This window comes from Bombina bombina, chromosome 4, assembly GCF_027579735.1.
Source record: "Bombina bombina isolate aBomBom1 chromosome 4, aBomBom1.pri, whole genome shotgun sequence".
NCBI lineage: Eukaryota > Metazoa > Chordata > Amphibia > Anura > Bombinatoridae > Bombina > Bombina bombina.
This window is the reverse complement of record NC_069502.1, coordinates 320,050,045-320,067,558: the sequence shown is the minus strand read 5'-3', so window position 1 is coordinate 320,067,558 and position 17,514 is coordinate 320,050,045. Positions and strand designations below refer to the sequence as shown.

At 38.9% G+C, this 17,514-nt stretch overlaps 1 protein-coding gene across 1 annotated transcript in view; it reads right to left on the bottom strand.

Moving 5' to 3' along the window:
• Window positions 1–17,244, bottom strand: part of AADAC (arylacetamide deacetylase) — a 56,962-nt gene extending 39,718 nt beyond the window's left edge. Inside the window, exon 1 of the mRNA XM_053710044.1 lies at window positions 16,824–17,244. Within this exon, the coding sequence (XP_053566019.1) occupies window positions 16,824–16,961 (138 nt within the window). The 5' untranslated portion in view covers window positions 16,962–17,244. The remainder of the gene's footprint in view (window positions 1–16,823) is intronic.
• Between the last annotated feature and the right edge of the window lie 270 nt (window positions 17,245–17,514).

Sequence of the window (17,514 nt, the reverse complement as noted above, 5' to 3'; positions counted from 1 at the left end):
GTTGGCGACCTCCGCTCCCGGGGGATGGCTCTGCTGCTGGGGAGAGAGACCGACTGTCTCCTCTCCCTGTACCTGGCTCTGCCGCTGGGGAGGGATACCGATTGTCTCCTCTCCCTGTACCAGGCTCTGCCACTGGAGAGAGAGACCAACTGTCTCCTCTCCCTGGCTCTGCCGCTGGGGAGAGAGATCGGCTGTCTCCTCTCCTGGAAAAGAAATCTGCCGTTGTGGATGGAGGATGACTACATCCGCTCCCTGGGGATGGCTCTTCCACTGGGGGGAGAGGCCGACTGCCTCCTCTCCCTTGAGCTGCGGCTGGGGAGAGAGACTGTCTGTCTCCTCTCCTTGGACCTGGCTCTGTCGCTGGGGAGAGAGACCAACTGTCTCCTCTCCCGGGAAGGGGTTCTGTTAGTGGGGAGAGAGGTTGGTGACCTCCACTCCCTTGTTTCCTGGAGCTGCTGCAGGTGCTGGGCAGAGGTCAGTGGCTCTCTGAGCTGTTGCCAGTGCTTCTGCTGGTGTGGCACCCTGGTCCAAGACCATAAGCTTGGGGTCAGGCTGCTGATAGGAATCTAGCAGCTCTTGGTTGCTTATTCCTTGTTGCTACTCCTCGGAGGCCAACCTCTACGAATCCGACTGCTGTGCCACAGTTCCGTGCAAAATCCATGGAATGCTGCTGAACGAGGTCTAGCAGCCGCTTGTATGCCACTTCCAGCTCCCATTCCTGGCCACATATATAATCCATATTGGCTTGCAGCCAGGGTACCCCCCAGAGATTCATCAGTCTCTCTCAGTACTCACAAATGTCATCCAGTCTCCACTCTACTTCACAATAGTAATCCAGGGCCACCATAGCCAAAGCCCTCTGTGGGGGTGCCTTCCTCCAGCCATGGCCGCACTTGCATAGCATGCCATTGGAGGGCCCAGTAGCCATGATCCAGCACCCCTCATCCTGGATCAATCTATCCAATTCAGACAGCCTTTCACTCTTAAGTCCCACTAGAGGCAGTACTCTTCCTCCCAAGTGTGGGGGGGTTGTTATCCGATAGCCCTGCTCGTGTTAAAGAGCCTCCCTCCAGATTTGCTGGCAGAAAAAGTCCTCAGCAGGTCCCAATAAGAACTAGGACCATCCAGCTGGGCCAGGCCCTCCTGTACTCTCCTTAGGAGCTCGGCTTCCATAGTTATTGGCTACTGTTACACTTCTCCTCTGTTAGCAGGGACCATGTGGAAGAAGCTGATCTCACCGCTGCCAGCCAATGTGATGAATACCCCGGCTACCCCAACTGGGTAGCTCCACCAAAAGGGTCCTTATTCCTCCCTGCCGACTGTAGCTGTGTAGCCACCAAGTGATTACAGCCAGTAGCCCACCCTGAGCACTAGTATTCAGGATCCCACCCGGTGATAGACTCCGGCTACCCCGACTGGATAGCTCTGCCAGACGGTCCTTCCTATACCTGACAACAGGCCGCTATGTAGCAGAGAAAGTGATTATAGCAATTCCCACCCAAATAACTAGACAGACTAGCATTCAGCTGAAACAAGAAGTACTCTTTATTGAGGAAACACATCCTGCTTATATACACACAGGTCTTATCTCACTCCCAAATCTCCTGCCATTCTCACCCCTCCAGACAGGCTGGCACCTGCCATAGCAGCCACAGTCCCACAGAGTCCAGGGATCCAGAGGTAGTGGTTTTGGGGTGAAAGCTCTCAGTCCCCAGATGCCACAGTCCAAAAAGCAGCGTGATTCGTTACTGGGTACCGGAGTTACAGCCTGGTAAAGGTAGGGGTGTCCAAAAACCCCGGTTCCTAAAGGAGCTCCCCTCCGGCAATTCCCCCACCTCTTGCTCTCCCTAGGAGATACCAATCCCAAAAAGAGCAGAGCTCTGGGGCAAAGGACCACTGGAGCGACCAGTGGAAAAGTTAGCGGGTGTCCTGCCATTATGCGGCCGACCAGGAGTTCCAGGAGCCTGGCCAGCTGGAGAGGGGTTAGGCGGGCTGACATTTCCAGGAGCCCTGCCAGCCTAGAAGGGTTTTCCCGGCCATAGATCAGTTCTTATCTGACAAGATACAACATAGCAAAACAACATATAGAAAGAGTCAGTGAGATCCTGTAAGCCATGAAATGGCCAAATCTGATGTAAAAAGGAGTAAGCCAGGCAGAAGGGGAGGTGGGGGTAGCCTTGGTGGTCTGGTATTCGTGACCCCCCCCCTTCCCCTTCCTCTGCATATGAAAAGACTCTTTACACAAATAGGAGCAAGCTGGAGTAGGTATACATTAGTATTCTCCTAAAACTTGGGGCTTGGTTAGGAGCATGAAAATCAGCGCAATGTTATTTAAAAATAAGCAAAAATATAGTTTTTTTTAAAAACATCTACAAAACATTTATGCAAAGAAAAATCTAGTTTAAAATTAAAATAACATAATTACTGAAAGAAAACAAAAAACCTACCATTACACAAAAAAACTACTATTACAGAAAACAACAAATAAATAAAAAAATTAAAATCAGTTATACCTATTCAAAAACCCCACTTAAAATAAAACAAAACCCACCCCAAAATAAAAAGTCTATATTAACACTAAACTACAGCAATAGCCCTTAAAAGGGCATTTTGTAGAGAATTGCCCTAAAGTGATTTAGCTCTTTTTAAAATAAAGCACTACACAAATCTACAAGTAACCCCCACCAACCCCCAAAAAAAGGCTATCTAAAAAAAAAGCTACTCTAAAAACTGTACTCAAAGATGGTACTCACCAAAGTTGAATCTGTGCAGCAGCGCTCCATCTTCATCCCAGCGGTGGTCCACCTTCATCCCGGCAGCGATCTTCTTATCTTCATCCCGGCAGCGATCTTCTTATCTTCACCTCTGCAACAATCTTAGCGGTCTTCTTAGCTTCATACCTGAGTCCATGTCTGGTTGCCCCTTTTTCCTTTAGGGAGACATAATACACACAGAGAGAAGCACTCTCTCAGTAATGAACAACCAACTCAATAATATGTTAGCTTGTTCTATGGTAATTTACCACCTGGGTGCAGCTTCTTTTTTAGCCCAGTAATTTTTTTCACAGAGTATAACTTTTTTTGTAGAATATGAGTCTGATCCCGCCTATCAAGATCAGCCCAGCACCAAAATGTCAAGCGATTTCTCTCTGAACAAGGAACACAGCAACCCCAGACGATTGATTTCGCCTTCAATGGTGCAACCATATTCCACTAAGCATATTGAGCAAGATTTCCACTTCTGGTTGCGCCTTTTTCCCTTATGGAGACATGGAGAAAAGTGCACTCTCAGGAACGAACAACCAGTTCAATAACTTTTTAGCTTATTATATGGCAATTTTATACCTGGGTCAGCTTTATATATATATATATATATATATATATATATATATATATATATATATATACCACATAGAAACACCCAGCACTCACCAGCTAGCTCACAGCTAAGATAAAATCACAACTGGAAAAGTTAGTCACCGCATCTGGCCAAATGGGAAAGCTCAGGCACCACGTCAAGGTCCTTTCCATTGCCTGATCCCTGGTATTTTCTATGGGTGATTACATCCACCTGTGCACCCCTTCTTTGTTCTCAGTCTGTTTGGCTTTGTGAGCTCGCATGATGGTGTGGCTGTGTTAGGGACTCAGGCAATGGAAAGGACCTTGACGTGGTGCCTGAGCTTTCCCATTTGGCCACATGCGGTGATTAACTTTTCCAGTTGTGATTTTATCTTAGCTGTGAGCTAGCTGGTGAGTGCTGGGTGTTTCTATGTGTTGTATTACTTTTTATTTGTAATCCCCTTTGTTTCTTGCACCCATTCCGGACTGGGGTTAACTGCCTGTGGCTCTAGTGACATCACAGCTTTTTTGGAGTGCTATTTAGCACCCAGGGCTGGATGTTGCTGAGTCACAGGATGTGTACCTGATCCGGTCTTGGAGTGCAGTTCCTTCCATGTTTTATATATATATATATATATATATATATATATATATATATATATATATATACACTGTGTGCAGAATTATTAGGCAAATGAGTATTATGACCACATCATCCTCTTTATGCATGTTGTCTTACTCCAAGCTGTATAGGCTCGAAAGCCTACTACCAATTAAGCATATTAGGTGATGTGCATCTCTGTAATGAGAAGGGGTGTGGTCTAATGACATCAACACCCTATATCAGGTGTGCATAATTATTAGGCAACTTCCTTTCCTTTGGCAAAATGGGTCAAAAGAAGGACTTGACAGGCTCAGAAAAGTAAAAAATAGTGAGATATCTTGCAGAGGGATGCAGCACTCTTAAAATTGCAAAGCTTCTGAAGCGTGATCATCGAACAATCAAGCGTTTCATTCAAAATAGTCAACAGGGTCGCAAGAAGCGTGTGGAAAAACCAAGGCGCAAAATAACTGCCCATGAACTGAGAAAAGTCAAGCGTGCAGCTGCCAAGATGCCACTTGCCACCAGTTTGGCCATATTTCAGAGCTGCAACATCACTGGAGTGCCCAAAAGCACAAGGTGTGCAATACTCAGATGCATGGCCAAGGTAAGAAAGGCTGAAAGACGACAACCACTGAACAAGACACACAAGCTGAAACATCAAGACTGGGCCAAGAAATATCTCAAGACTGATTTTTCTAAGGTTTTATGGACTGATGAAATGAGAGTGAGTCTTGATGGGCCAGATGGATGGGCCCGTGGCTGGATTGGTAAAGGGCAGAGAGCTCCAGTCCGACTCAGACGCCAGCAAGGTGGAGGTGGAGTACTGGTTTGGGCTGGTATCATCAAAGATGAGCTTGTGGGGCCTTTTCGGGTTGAGGATGGAGTCAAGCTCAACTCCCAGTCCTACTGCCAGTTTCTGGAAGACACCTTCTTCAAGCAGTGGTACAGGAAGAAGTCTGCATCCTTCAAGAAAAACATGATTTTCATGCAGGACAATGCTCCATCACACGCGTCCAAGTACTCCACAGCGTGGCTGGCAAGAAAGGGTATAAAAGAAGAAAATCTAATGACATGGCCTCCTTGTTCACCTGATCTGAACCCCATTGAGAACCTGTGGTCCATCATCAAATGTGAGATTTACAAGGAGGGAAAACAGTACACCTCTCTGAACAGTGTCTGGGAGGCTGTGGTTGCTGCTGCACGCAATGTTGATGGTGAACAGATCAAAACACTGACAGAATCCATGGATGGCAGGCTTTTGAGTGTCCTTGCAAAGAAAGGTGGCTATATTGGTCACTGATTTGTTTTTGTTTTGTTTTTGAATGTCAGAAATGTATATTTGTGAATGTTGAGATGTTATATTGGTTTCACTGGTAAAAATAAATAATTGAAATGGGTATATATTTGTTTTTTGCTAAGTTGCCTAATAATTATGCACAGCAATAGTCACCTGCACACACAGATATCCCCCTAAAATAGCTATAACTAAAAACAAACTAAAAACTACTTCCAAAATTATTCAGCTTTGATATTAATAAGTTTTTTGGGTTCATTGAGAACATGGTTGTTGTTCAATAATAAAATTAATCCTCAAAAATACAAAAATACAACTTGCCTAATAATTCTGCACTCCCTGTATATATATATATATATATATATATATATATATATATATATATATATATATATATATATATAATATGTGTGTGTGTGTGATAGAAGACAGCACTCACTGGTCTTGAGTAAAGAAAAAATATTGCTTTAATAAGTGCTGTTTTGGGGACAGATCCCCTTCATCAGACCAACAATCCAATAGTGAATAACAAACATTTATACCCTCTAAGGCCCTCCCCCAGTGAGCAAAAATTGTGCCAAAACGGTTGCCAAGGCAACCAACACTTGTTCAAAAAAACATAAATCAATAAATATACATGAATACATACAACAATATACATAAATATATATAGGAAATGTGTCCCATATATGGAGTGGACAATGTACACAATAAAGACAAAATATATACACAACTATGTTACAGCAATTTATCTAATACACAAATGGAATGTCGTATAAGAGCTAATATGTAACGCATAAGCATTCTTAAATATATGCAGTGCCAAAGATATATGTCCAACATCGTACGTGTAACTCCAAAACAGACCTATATAAATTGGATTACGATTCCTAACTAGGATCATGCAAATGCCTGAGCTGTACCACATGTAATTCTATGCTCCAAGGGAGTCAGTTCCGACACCTCCACAATAACAAACGCTTTATGATAAAACATCACCTGACTTGCATCACCAAGTTCGTCATTTATATGCTGAGCTGCATCTGTGGGCTCTTCTACATAGGTAAGACCTGTGATGATATAAAAAAACAAATGGCTAACCACAGGGCAGCAATCGATAAAGGTAAAAGTGACCAACCGGTTGCGAGACATTTCATGGAGCAAGGGCACACTGTTAAGGACCTTAGGTTTATGCTCATCGATCACATACCCCCCTGAGAAGGGGTGGGGACAGAGAGAAATTTTTGTTACTTAGAGAAGCAGAGTGGATTTACAAATTGGATACGATCCACCCCAGAGGATTGAACATGGGCAATGATTGGCATTGTTTTTTTGTAGAAACATTATCCACCAGTCACGCCTGTGGCTCTTGGGTACCACCATCGAAAAGCATATTTTTCCCGCGTCATGTCAATAAATGGGATTGGGATGTTACACATACCTGGATAGCCACACATTTATATGACTATGGACTAACTCTGTATCTTTATGCACTGTGCAACTAACTGTGATGTTAACCTCTGTGTCCCCTTGTTAGTATCAGCCTGTGTCTATGTATGCCCTGCTATATTGATATTGTGCTCTGTATGGCTAGCTCCTCTGTTTCCCCTTTATATACCTATTGTTTGCATACCCCCCGCTGTTACTGTGATGGGTATAGACATTAATCGGGGTGCCTCTTTGATTTAGTATTCCCAGTTGCCTACATACTGTGGGCATGTACATCCCGCCCCTCAAATTTTTTTGACTTCCCACTACTTGTCTACCTCCACACTGTAGTGTTTAGGTTTACAGGGGTACCTTAACAATGCCGTGGCATGTTTTACATAGCTGACCATTTCCTTACTGAGATTTCCCTACACAGCCGCTCCCTTTACGTTATCCCTTGCGCATAGGCACTTATTTATTTCATGGGCTCTAGTGCCAATAAGGACATTTGCTGGTTGTTACAGGAGGCGTGTCCCTCTTAGCCTATCAGACACAGTTTTCATATGTTACTCACGCAGGTTATGGATAGACTGATACACTTGTTTTTTTCTGACTGTCTTGGGGGTCTATGTCTGTGGGGTTTAGTTACATACATGGCCTTATGTGTATATTATATTGGGGATATTTGTCTCCCACCACTAGGATTGCTTTGTTGCTTTTATTGCTTTTTACCCCTGTTGGACTGTTTTTAGTTTGTTCCCCATTTTGCATCCCGGTGAATTACTTATTTAATTATTTTGCAGCTCGCACTTAGTGCCCTCTTCCCTGATCAATTATGCCCCTTTTCCACGTTCCTTCTGACACTGTTCAGGTAGGGGTACACAGGATCTACGTTGCATGTGATTAGACATTCCATAGGTTGATGGCCCAAGAGGCGCACCCTCTCTATCCTATCAGATTCCTGATTACCTGGTCTGTCTATTTCTAGGTAGATAGGCAAGCGCTCTTGCTGCCTTACAGGGTGCACTGTATCACTGGTGGCACTGCTGCAGGCATACACATGGCATTAGCTTGTCATACGGGTTAGTGAATACCCGAAACGTCACTTATTAAAGTTATTTTTTGCTTTGCTCAAGACCAGTGAGTGCTGTTTTCTATCACCTATATCATAACCTGTATTCAGCACCCTGGCAACTAGTCTCCTGTTCATGAGAGTGCACCTATCTCTGCAAGTATATATATATATATATATATATATATATTTATATACACCGGCCACTTTATTAGGTACACCTTGCTAGTGCCGGGTTGGACCCCCTGCCTTAATACTTTGTGGCATAGATTCAACAAGGTGTTGGAAACATTCCTCAGAGATTTTTGTCCATATTGACATGATATCATCACGCAGTTGCTGCAGATTTGTCGGCTGCACATCCATGATGCGAATCTCCCATTTCACCACATCCCAAAGGTGCTCTATTGGATTGAGATCTGGTGACTGTGGAGGACATTGGAGTACAGTGAACTCATTTGCATCTTCAAGAAACCAGTTTGAGATGATTTGAGCTTTGTGACATGGTGCATTATTATCAGAAGATGGGTACACTGTAGTCATAAAGGGATGGACATGGTCAACAACAATACTCTGGTAGGCTGTGGCATTTAAACAATGCTCAATTGGTACTAAGGGGCCCAAAGTGTGCCAAGAAAATAATCCCCACACCATTACACCACCACCAGCCTGAACTGTCGATACAAGGCAGGATGGATCCATGCTTTCATGTTGTTTACGTCAAATTCTGACCCTACCATCTGAATGTTGCAGCTGAAATCGAGACTCATCAGACCAGGCAACATTTTTCACATCTTCTATTGATCAATTTTGGTGAGCCTGTGTGAATTGTAGCCTCAGTTTCCTGTTATTAGCTGACAGGAGTGGCAATCAGTGTAGTCTTCTGCTGCTGTAGCCCACCTGCTTCAAGGTTCGACGTGTTTTGTGAACAGAGATGGTATTCTGCATACCTTGGTGGTAACGAATGGTTATTTGACTTACTGTTGCCTTTCTATTATCTCAAACCAGTCTGCCCATTCTCCTCTAACTTCTGACATCAACAAGGCATTGTCGTCCACACAACTGCTGCTTACTGGATATTTTCTCTTTTTTGGACCATTCTCTGTAAACCCTAGAGATGGTTGTGAAAATCCCAGTAGATCAGCAGTTTTTGAAATACTCACACCAACAACCATGCCACATTCAAAGTCACTTAAATCCCCTTTCTTCCCCATTCTGATGCTCGCTTTGAACTTTAGCAAGTCGTCTTCACCACGTCTAGATGCCTAAATGCATTGAGTTGCTGCCATGTGATTGGCTGATTAGCAATTTGTGTTACCAAACAATCGAACAGGTGTACCTAATAAAGTGGCCAGTGAGTGTGTGTGTGTATATATATATATATATATATATATATATATATATATATATATATATATACTGTATATGGGTTGCTAGAGAACACATGAATCCAGTAAACAGATTTAACATATCTCAAAACAGCTTTATAAATTCTGATATGGATTGGCTCCACCAAAAATCTTTTTCCTTTTAGTTCTGTCTGGGCAGGGCCTATGAGAGTGGCCTGTGTAGGGTGCCAGGTATTTTATAATAGGACCAGCAGTTGAGGAAGCTTTTCATTTTTACAGTAGCTCAGCTCTTCCTGCCATATTCACTTTATTGTGACTACTACTTTTTCTGCAGCTTGTTTTTCTTTATTGCAGGTTCCACTGAGTCTAGTTGAGATGAAAATGTTCTTTGTTATTAGCACTAGCAGGTAGTTTTAATTTGCTCTTCAGCTTGGTTGGGGTGGCTAGTAGTCAGTATGCCCCACAAGTAAGCCTTAGACACTGTAATGGTGTGGTTCCTGTGATCCTGGTGTTCCAAGAGGGACATAGGCAAGAATGGCAACACTGATTGGCTTGTTATGGCTATAGACATGTCAAACAGACTCCCTTTGTGGTCTGCTCATAGAATGTTAGTGGGACAGTTATTAGCATTCTTTGTGGTACAAGCCACTGAGGTTTAGGGACTGTGAGCCTACCATTAAATAAAGGTTAAAGGGACATTGTACTCTAAAATAATATCCCCTTTAATAATCTTGCAATGGTTCATTTTACCTTCTGGTATGTATTTAATTGTTTGTAAATGGTCCCACTACCTTTATTTCTTATTTTAAATAATTGCTTTTCCTGTTGTATCCCCACCTTTACTGAAAATATGAAAAACAAATGTTTTATCTGTAGAAAAACTAAGGCAGTAGCACTGATATCATCTTCTAGTGGGGTATGAGGAAAGATAGATTTTTTTTTATGTGAAATAGCTGGTTGTGCTTATTCAAACCATATCCTTAATTAGCATTTCAATAGCTAACATAAATAACATTAATGGTCTGCTTTATTGCAGGCTCAGACCATTTATATAGGCATCTCCTAGGCGATAGTTTTAATGAGAATTATTTTGAATATAGAAATAAATATAGAGGAACAATTAAACATAATTTTATATTCTGCATAGGTATAACAAGTCATTTGGAGCACCATTAGGGGAAATAATTATTATACAGCATTGTTCCTTTAAAGTTTAAAACCTATAAATTCCAGTGGTTGCTATATATGCTATCTTAGGGGTAAGTCCATGTAAGCCATAATAATACACTTCAAAGCCATAGAACGAGTTCCACTATGAAGGATACAGATATCACAAACTAGCTTTATGAATAAACCTTTGGTTGTTCAATACGGTAGAAATAAATGCACCTGCTAACATATGTTACGTTTGATTGACAGAGAATGTCACTTGCTGAACACCAAGCTAATCACTAATATTACATAGCAAAATAAAAACTGAAGTGTATCAATCATAAGTTGAAAGCTTAATATTTTATAAATGGGCAACATACATTAGCAACATGACTAACGCGCTTTGTGCCTCTCTTGCTTTAGTAAATTGGAAAGTATTTTAAAAATTGCACATCATCTGAATTATAAATATCTCATTTGAGTTGAATGTCTCTTTAAAAGGACAGTGTAGGGTTAAAATTGCATGCATTCATTAGTTAGCACATGTCATTTTTGTACCACTGAAAATTGAACTCTATGGGCTAGATTTATCTAGCCCTTTTCTCCACTTTGAATGCAGGTTTGTACAAAATGTATCACTGCTCCTTCCTAGCCCTGTTCTCCACCTCTTAGGTGGAGAATTTCTATCTTCATGGTGTCTTCCGACCGGGGAGATTGACAGCTCCTGCCATACATGATTGGCTGTGTGCAGGCAGGGAGTGGCTTGCACATGAGCACAAAGGAGAGCTTGTGTGCAATAGTAAATGCAGGCAGCGGATTGCTCCCCGCCAGAGGAGAAGCTGAGCAGACAGGGGCAAATTCCCCAGTCCGCCAGTGTTTGGAATATTGAGCCCTATGTGGTTAAGTCCAGCAAAAGTTTTAAACACCCAGCTAAAGTCTCACTTGAAACACAAGCAATGCAGCTAGTGATCTACACAGCTGTGTAACTGCTGCTGCTGATAGGTACACAGATATTTCATGCTTGGGCAAGCAGTTCTCTGTGGCTTACAAGTGGGACTTTATCTATGACATTAAACTAACAGCAACAAAGCCCTGCATTGCAAAATCAAGGTTTTAAAAGCATTCAAAAGTGACAGAAAATCTACATTTCATATGTAAAAATTTAAATTGCATGATCCATCAAAAATAATTATCAAAGCAAAGATTTGCATGGTACACAATACAAAATCAGTGTCAAAACCTGCTTTATTTACAAACCCACATTTTCAAAGTGCTGGGTCAGAAAATTATTTTATGCTCTGATTTAGAAGAGTTTGTACTTTTTTCCAAAGTTCAAACTTTGACACAGCATAATCACTTATGTTTATCTATCACACACATAGTATTTGACCCTTTATCTTTATGCAAAACTGTCTCAATGTTTCCTTTTTTCCTTCAGCAGAACATCTTAGTAAACATGCAAAATAAATAACGATCAGAATCACCACTACTACACACATAATAAGATTTTATTTACTTTTAAAACAAAACATTAAAGGGTTATTAAATCCAATGTTTTTCTTTTGGATTCAGATAGATAATACAATTTTAAACAGCATTCCATTTTGCTTCTATTGTCTAATTTGCTTAATTCTTTAGATATCCTTTGTTGAAGAAATAGCAATGCACATGGGTGAGCCAATCAAATGTGGCATCTATATATGCTTCTCAAGAAAGGATATCAAGAGAATATATATATATATATATATATATATATATATATATATATATATATATATATCACAAAAAAGAAAAGGGAAATGACAGAAAAAAGATAAAGAGTACAGAAAAGAAAAGGATTCCTTAGCCAGCACTTCTCATATAAAACACCATACAATTATATCAGACTTGTAATAACCAGCACTCACACTGAACCACACCCAAAAAAGCAAAGAATTGAAATACACTCAATTGATGCAATGAAGTGAACAATTTATTGACTAAACAAATATATTATACAAATATATACTGCTAACCACAGTGATTAAAAACATAAGCCATGGCCATGGCAATAAAAGTCAACAGCTTATATGATGCTAAATTAGTCACAATAATATTGCATATTTAAAGCTTAAAGGGATATGTGATACAATTTATCCACAAAATTACCCCTAAAAAATGCGGTATAAAATATCCACAGTAAATGCTATGTGCAACAAATAGAGACTGTATTCAATTAGCAAAAAAAGCCCCGGAGGTATAGTCAGTCCATCAATAATATGTAACCATGATTCTTAAATGCCGTATGCAGTGCAGTCAGTACTTCAGTTAAAAGCTCAATAACCAACAACTGTGAACAAAGCAAGCAGGGAAGCAGCAGTAAGCGTTTAAGCTGTAGCAAGATGTAAAATTAAATGCAATCCAGCATGATGTTCAATGCAATGTTAGCGCTTCAACAGTTTGAAAAAGATGCAGTTGTTAGTCACAGTATGCGTAATAACAGCAGAGGTTAAGCATGTAACATGTTAATGCTCAGCGGCATGCAGTGATGAAATAAACTGAAGATATGCAGTGATCAACATTAAGCTGGCATAGATTTTATAGCTTCAATATAGTGAAGCTATATAGTGTTAGCTGAAGTATCTTTTCTATGAACCTCCATTTCCAGCACACCATTCCTGGATGAAATGAGTAAATCCAGGAATGTTATGCTGGTGGAGCTGTAGTTATAGGTAAACTTTAAATTTAAATTGTTGTTATTAAGTTTTTCAACAAATTCCCTCAGTTCTTCTTCAGTGCCATTCCATAGGACCAGCACGTCATCAATGAAACGCACCCATAATTTCAGTTTTTCCTCATATTGTGATGCAATATCCAGTACGCAATCGGCCTCTCATTTGCCCAAGTATAGGCATGCATATGATGGGGCACAACTGGCCCTCATTGCTGTTCCTAAAATTTGACAATAAAATTTCTCATCAAAAATGAAATAATTATTGTTAAGGACAAAGTCCAAGAGTTCCAAGACAAATTTTGTATGGTTTTTATATTTAGGTCCTCTCTGTTCAAGGTAATGTTCACAGGCTTTTAGTTTAGACCTTGTTTGTGGGGAATCTAAGAATATAATGATTGTACATCAATCGCTACCAAAATGGTATTGTTCTCAATTGCTAGACCATCTAGTTTTTTCAAAACATCCCCTGTATCCTTTATATAGGAGGGCAAGGTTTACAGAAAGGGCTGTAAGCAGTAATCGATGTATTTGGATACATTCTCACCCAGGCTACCCTGTCCGGAAATAATGGGTCTTCCCGGTGGTGGAGTTTTGGTATGGTATAAAAAGTTGCTGTTCGCGGATTTTTAATATTCATAAAGTTAAATTCAGCTTTATTAATTATTCCATTCTTCATAGCCTATGTGAGTGTTTGCACATGACTCGGGAAAGGCCGCCAGAGTAAAGGAGGAGATTGCTGTTACAAGACATGGCCGGGTAGAAGTTACCGAACAGTAACTGGAGGATTTTGCACAGTCTGTCAGCATCGCACATTGGAGATAAGTGTCACGCATGGTGGAGTGGTAAAAATGAACGGAAGGCCCCTTAGATGAGAGTATATCTCTCTGTAGGACATCGCCTCAAATATTGATTCACCGCTATATATATGCATTTACAGTACTGTCTCCTTACAAGATATCTTGTCACCTATAAAATCTATGCCGGCTTAATGTTGGTTACTACATATCTTCAGTTTATTTCATCACTGCATGCCGCTGAGCATTAACATGTTACATGCTTAACCTCTGCTGTTATTACGCATACTGTGACTAACAACTGCATCTTTTTCAAACTGTTGAAGCGCTAACATTGCATTGAACATCATGCTGGATTGCATTTAATTCTACATCTTGCTACAGCTTAAACGCTTACTGCTGCTTCCCTGCTTGCTTTGTTCACAGTTGTTGGTTATTGAACTTTTTACTGAAGTACTGACTGCACTGCATACGGCATTTGAGAATCATGGTTACATATTATTGATGGACTGACTATACCTCCAGTGCTTTTTTTGCTAATTGAATACAGTCTCTATTTGTTGCGCATAGCATTTACTGTGGATATTTTATACCGCATTTTTAAGGGTAAATTTGTGGATAAATTATATCACATATCCCTTTAAGCTTTAAATATGCAATATTATTGTGACTAATTTAGCATCATATAAGCTGTTGATTTTTATTGCCATGGCCATGGCTTATGTTTTTAATCACTGTGGTTAGCAGTATATATTTGTATAATATATTTGTTTATTCAATAAATTGTTCACTTCATTGCATCAATTGAGTGTATTTCAATTCTTTGCTTTTTTGGGTGTGGTTCAGTGTGAGTGCTGGTTATTACAAGTCTGATATAATTGTATGGTGTTTTATATGAGAAGTGCTGGCTAAGGAATCCTTTTCTTTTCTGTACTCTTTATCTTTTTTCTGTCAATTCCCTTTTCTTTTTTTGTAAGATAATTAATAACCGATACCTCCTGTGCAGGCTCTGACATGTGATATTTTTGTCAGAGGTTTCTCTTCGCCATACCATTAATCCAAGTCTTTTTTCTTTGAGCTGGTTTGACCGACAAACAGATATATATATATATATATTGTATGAAAGATATTTAGGGGTTACTTTAAACATTTTATGATTTGCAATTTCCCTGTGGATATGAATGTTATTGTGGAAGAAAACCAAATGTGTGGGTGTTCTAGCTCTAAAAACTAAAGCAGTACATAACAGACTTTACAATCATAATCCTGCAAAATGTCTACCCATAACTGACTTCTGTTGAGATGATAAGCATAAAAACTGAAAAACAGCAAAGAAATTAAGATTATACTAACAAAATGACTGTGGTTAATTGTGTCTTCTGCAGTAACAAGTATAGATTGGATCATCTGAATATACAAGTTGTGGTTGTAGAAGACAAGGTCATTCAAAATGCATCTGTTATTTTACAAAATATTGTAACATGTTTACTGTCTCTTTAACTATATATATATATATATATATATATATATATATATATATATATATATATACTGTATATAGGGACATCAACAATTTCAGATTATGTGAAAAAAAACATTCACAAGAGTGATTTTTTTTATGTATAGACATTACATGACTAATACATTAAAATGTAATACAAAATATATTTCATTGCAAATTAGACATTTTGTAAGGAGATCAACAATAAATTCAAACAAGCTTATTTACATTTTGCAGACTGAAGTATTTCCACAGTGTTCCAGATTTAGTTTTTTTTGGGGGGGTTTTGTGTGAGATTTTGCTAAAAAAAATTTAAATAGTAATAATTGGTAATAGAAAAGAAATTCCAATTTATTTGGGAAACAGAATCTAAAATTAATCCGTTCACTGCATTCCATATTGTTACATAAGAAGGTGTGTACTGTGTTGTGTACATTGTACACATGGTTTGCTACAAAACTTTGTACTTCATTTTGCAAATTTAATAGTAAGAATATCCTTTTTTTGCTTAAAGGGATATGAAACCCAAAAGGTTTCTTTCATGATTCAGATAGAGAATACAATTTTAAACAACTTTCTAATTTACTTCATATACCACATTGTATTTCTTATCTTGGAATCTTTTGTTCAAAAGCAGTAGTGTGCACATCATGTCTAGAGCACTATATGGCTGCATGCTATACATTTGCAAGAGCACTAAATGGCAGCACTATTTCCTGTCATTTAGTGATCCAGACATCTACCTTTGCATCTCTTAAACAAAGAATACCATGTAAATGAAGAAATTTGATGATAGAAGTAAACTGAAAACTTTATAAAAATTGCTTGCTCTAACTCAATCACAAAACAATTTTTTGGGGTTTCATGTAATTACTCAAATCATGTAAAAATGGGGAATCAAAATAGCCAGGTAACCATTTATGAGAGTGTTTTTCAGTAGAGCCGATATTATATGAATACAATACAGTAGAATGCTATGCAAAATGTATTATATTCCAAATATCTAATTGTTAAATTACACATTTTTGCAAACTGAAGTATTTCTGTGTTCTAGTTTGTAAATAAAGTATTTGGCTAATATTTAAAACAAATAATAACGTAACTTTATTTAAAAATATATCCTTGTTTATTGAAAAGAAATGAAAGATTAATCTACTTGTTTGCTTAAGGTGTGTACTGTATTATGCACACTGTAAGCTACCTGCAGCTTGCTATAAAACTCTCTATCCAAACATACAGACTTAAAAAAAGTAAAAAATTTATTTACTTGAAGTACTTTACTTGGTTATTTAAATGTGCAAAAAACGTTTAAACTTAAGTTACGCAGGATATATTCATTAAACTGAGCAGTCACAGTCAGTGCTTAAAATGTAAAAAGCTTAAACGTAATTAATATTTAAGCACCCCCTATTCAGTGTTTCCATAAAGTGACTAATTCCTCTAACAGTTTTCTTATTTGCTTTAAAACCAAAAGCTTAAAAAATGAAATCAATGCATAAAAAATAAATCAGTGCATAAAAATTAAATCAATGCATGTACAAAAATTAGAAAATATATTAGATTTTTTTTTTAACTCACCATATGTCCAAGGCTTCTAAAAGTGGCATCTAATAATACAACTTTCCATTTTTCTTCAATATTATCTGGAATAGGTAAATAAAAATAATATGCCACCAGCCCAGTGGCAAAGAGAAAGCATAGTAGTTTGAGTGCCATGACTAGTAACTATCCACTACTCCCAGATCTGATTCAGCCTTCTCACTCTCTGTGTTACAAGTAAGCAGCAGACGCTGATAGGACAAAGTTAATCTGTTGGCCTTAAACCCTTGTGTCATCTGATCACCGTAATGCAGCATACACAGGCACAGTCACACACAGTTGGGAGAAGGCTTACTAACAAGCTGTAGCAATCTGATGAAAGCAGAAGGAATTCAGAAATATATCTCTTTTTTACGTAATTTAAATGAAGTGTCATCAGCAGCCTGCTTGGTCTGAAGCATGTAACCCTTACAGTTATTTACTTAATAAACTGATAGAACACCACAAAATCTAATAAACAACTGTGTAATCCAGCCCAAGAACTATGCTCATAAAATGTAGGAGGAGGGAATAGGGCATTCTTTTCATGAACCCTGTTGTGTGTGTGTGTGTGCATATACATATATATATATATATATATATATATATATATATATATATATATATATATATATATATATATATATATATATATATATACAGTTTTCTAAGCCCCTGTTTTAAAATTGAA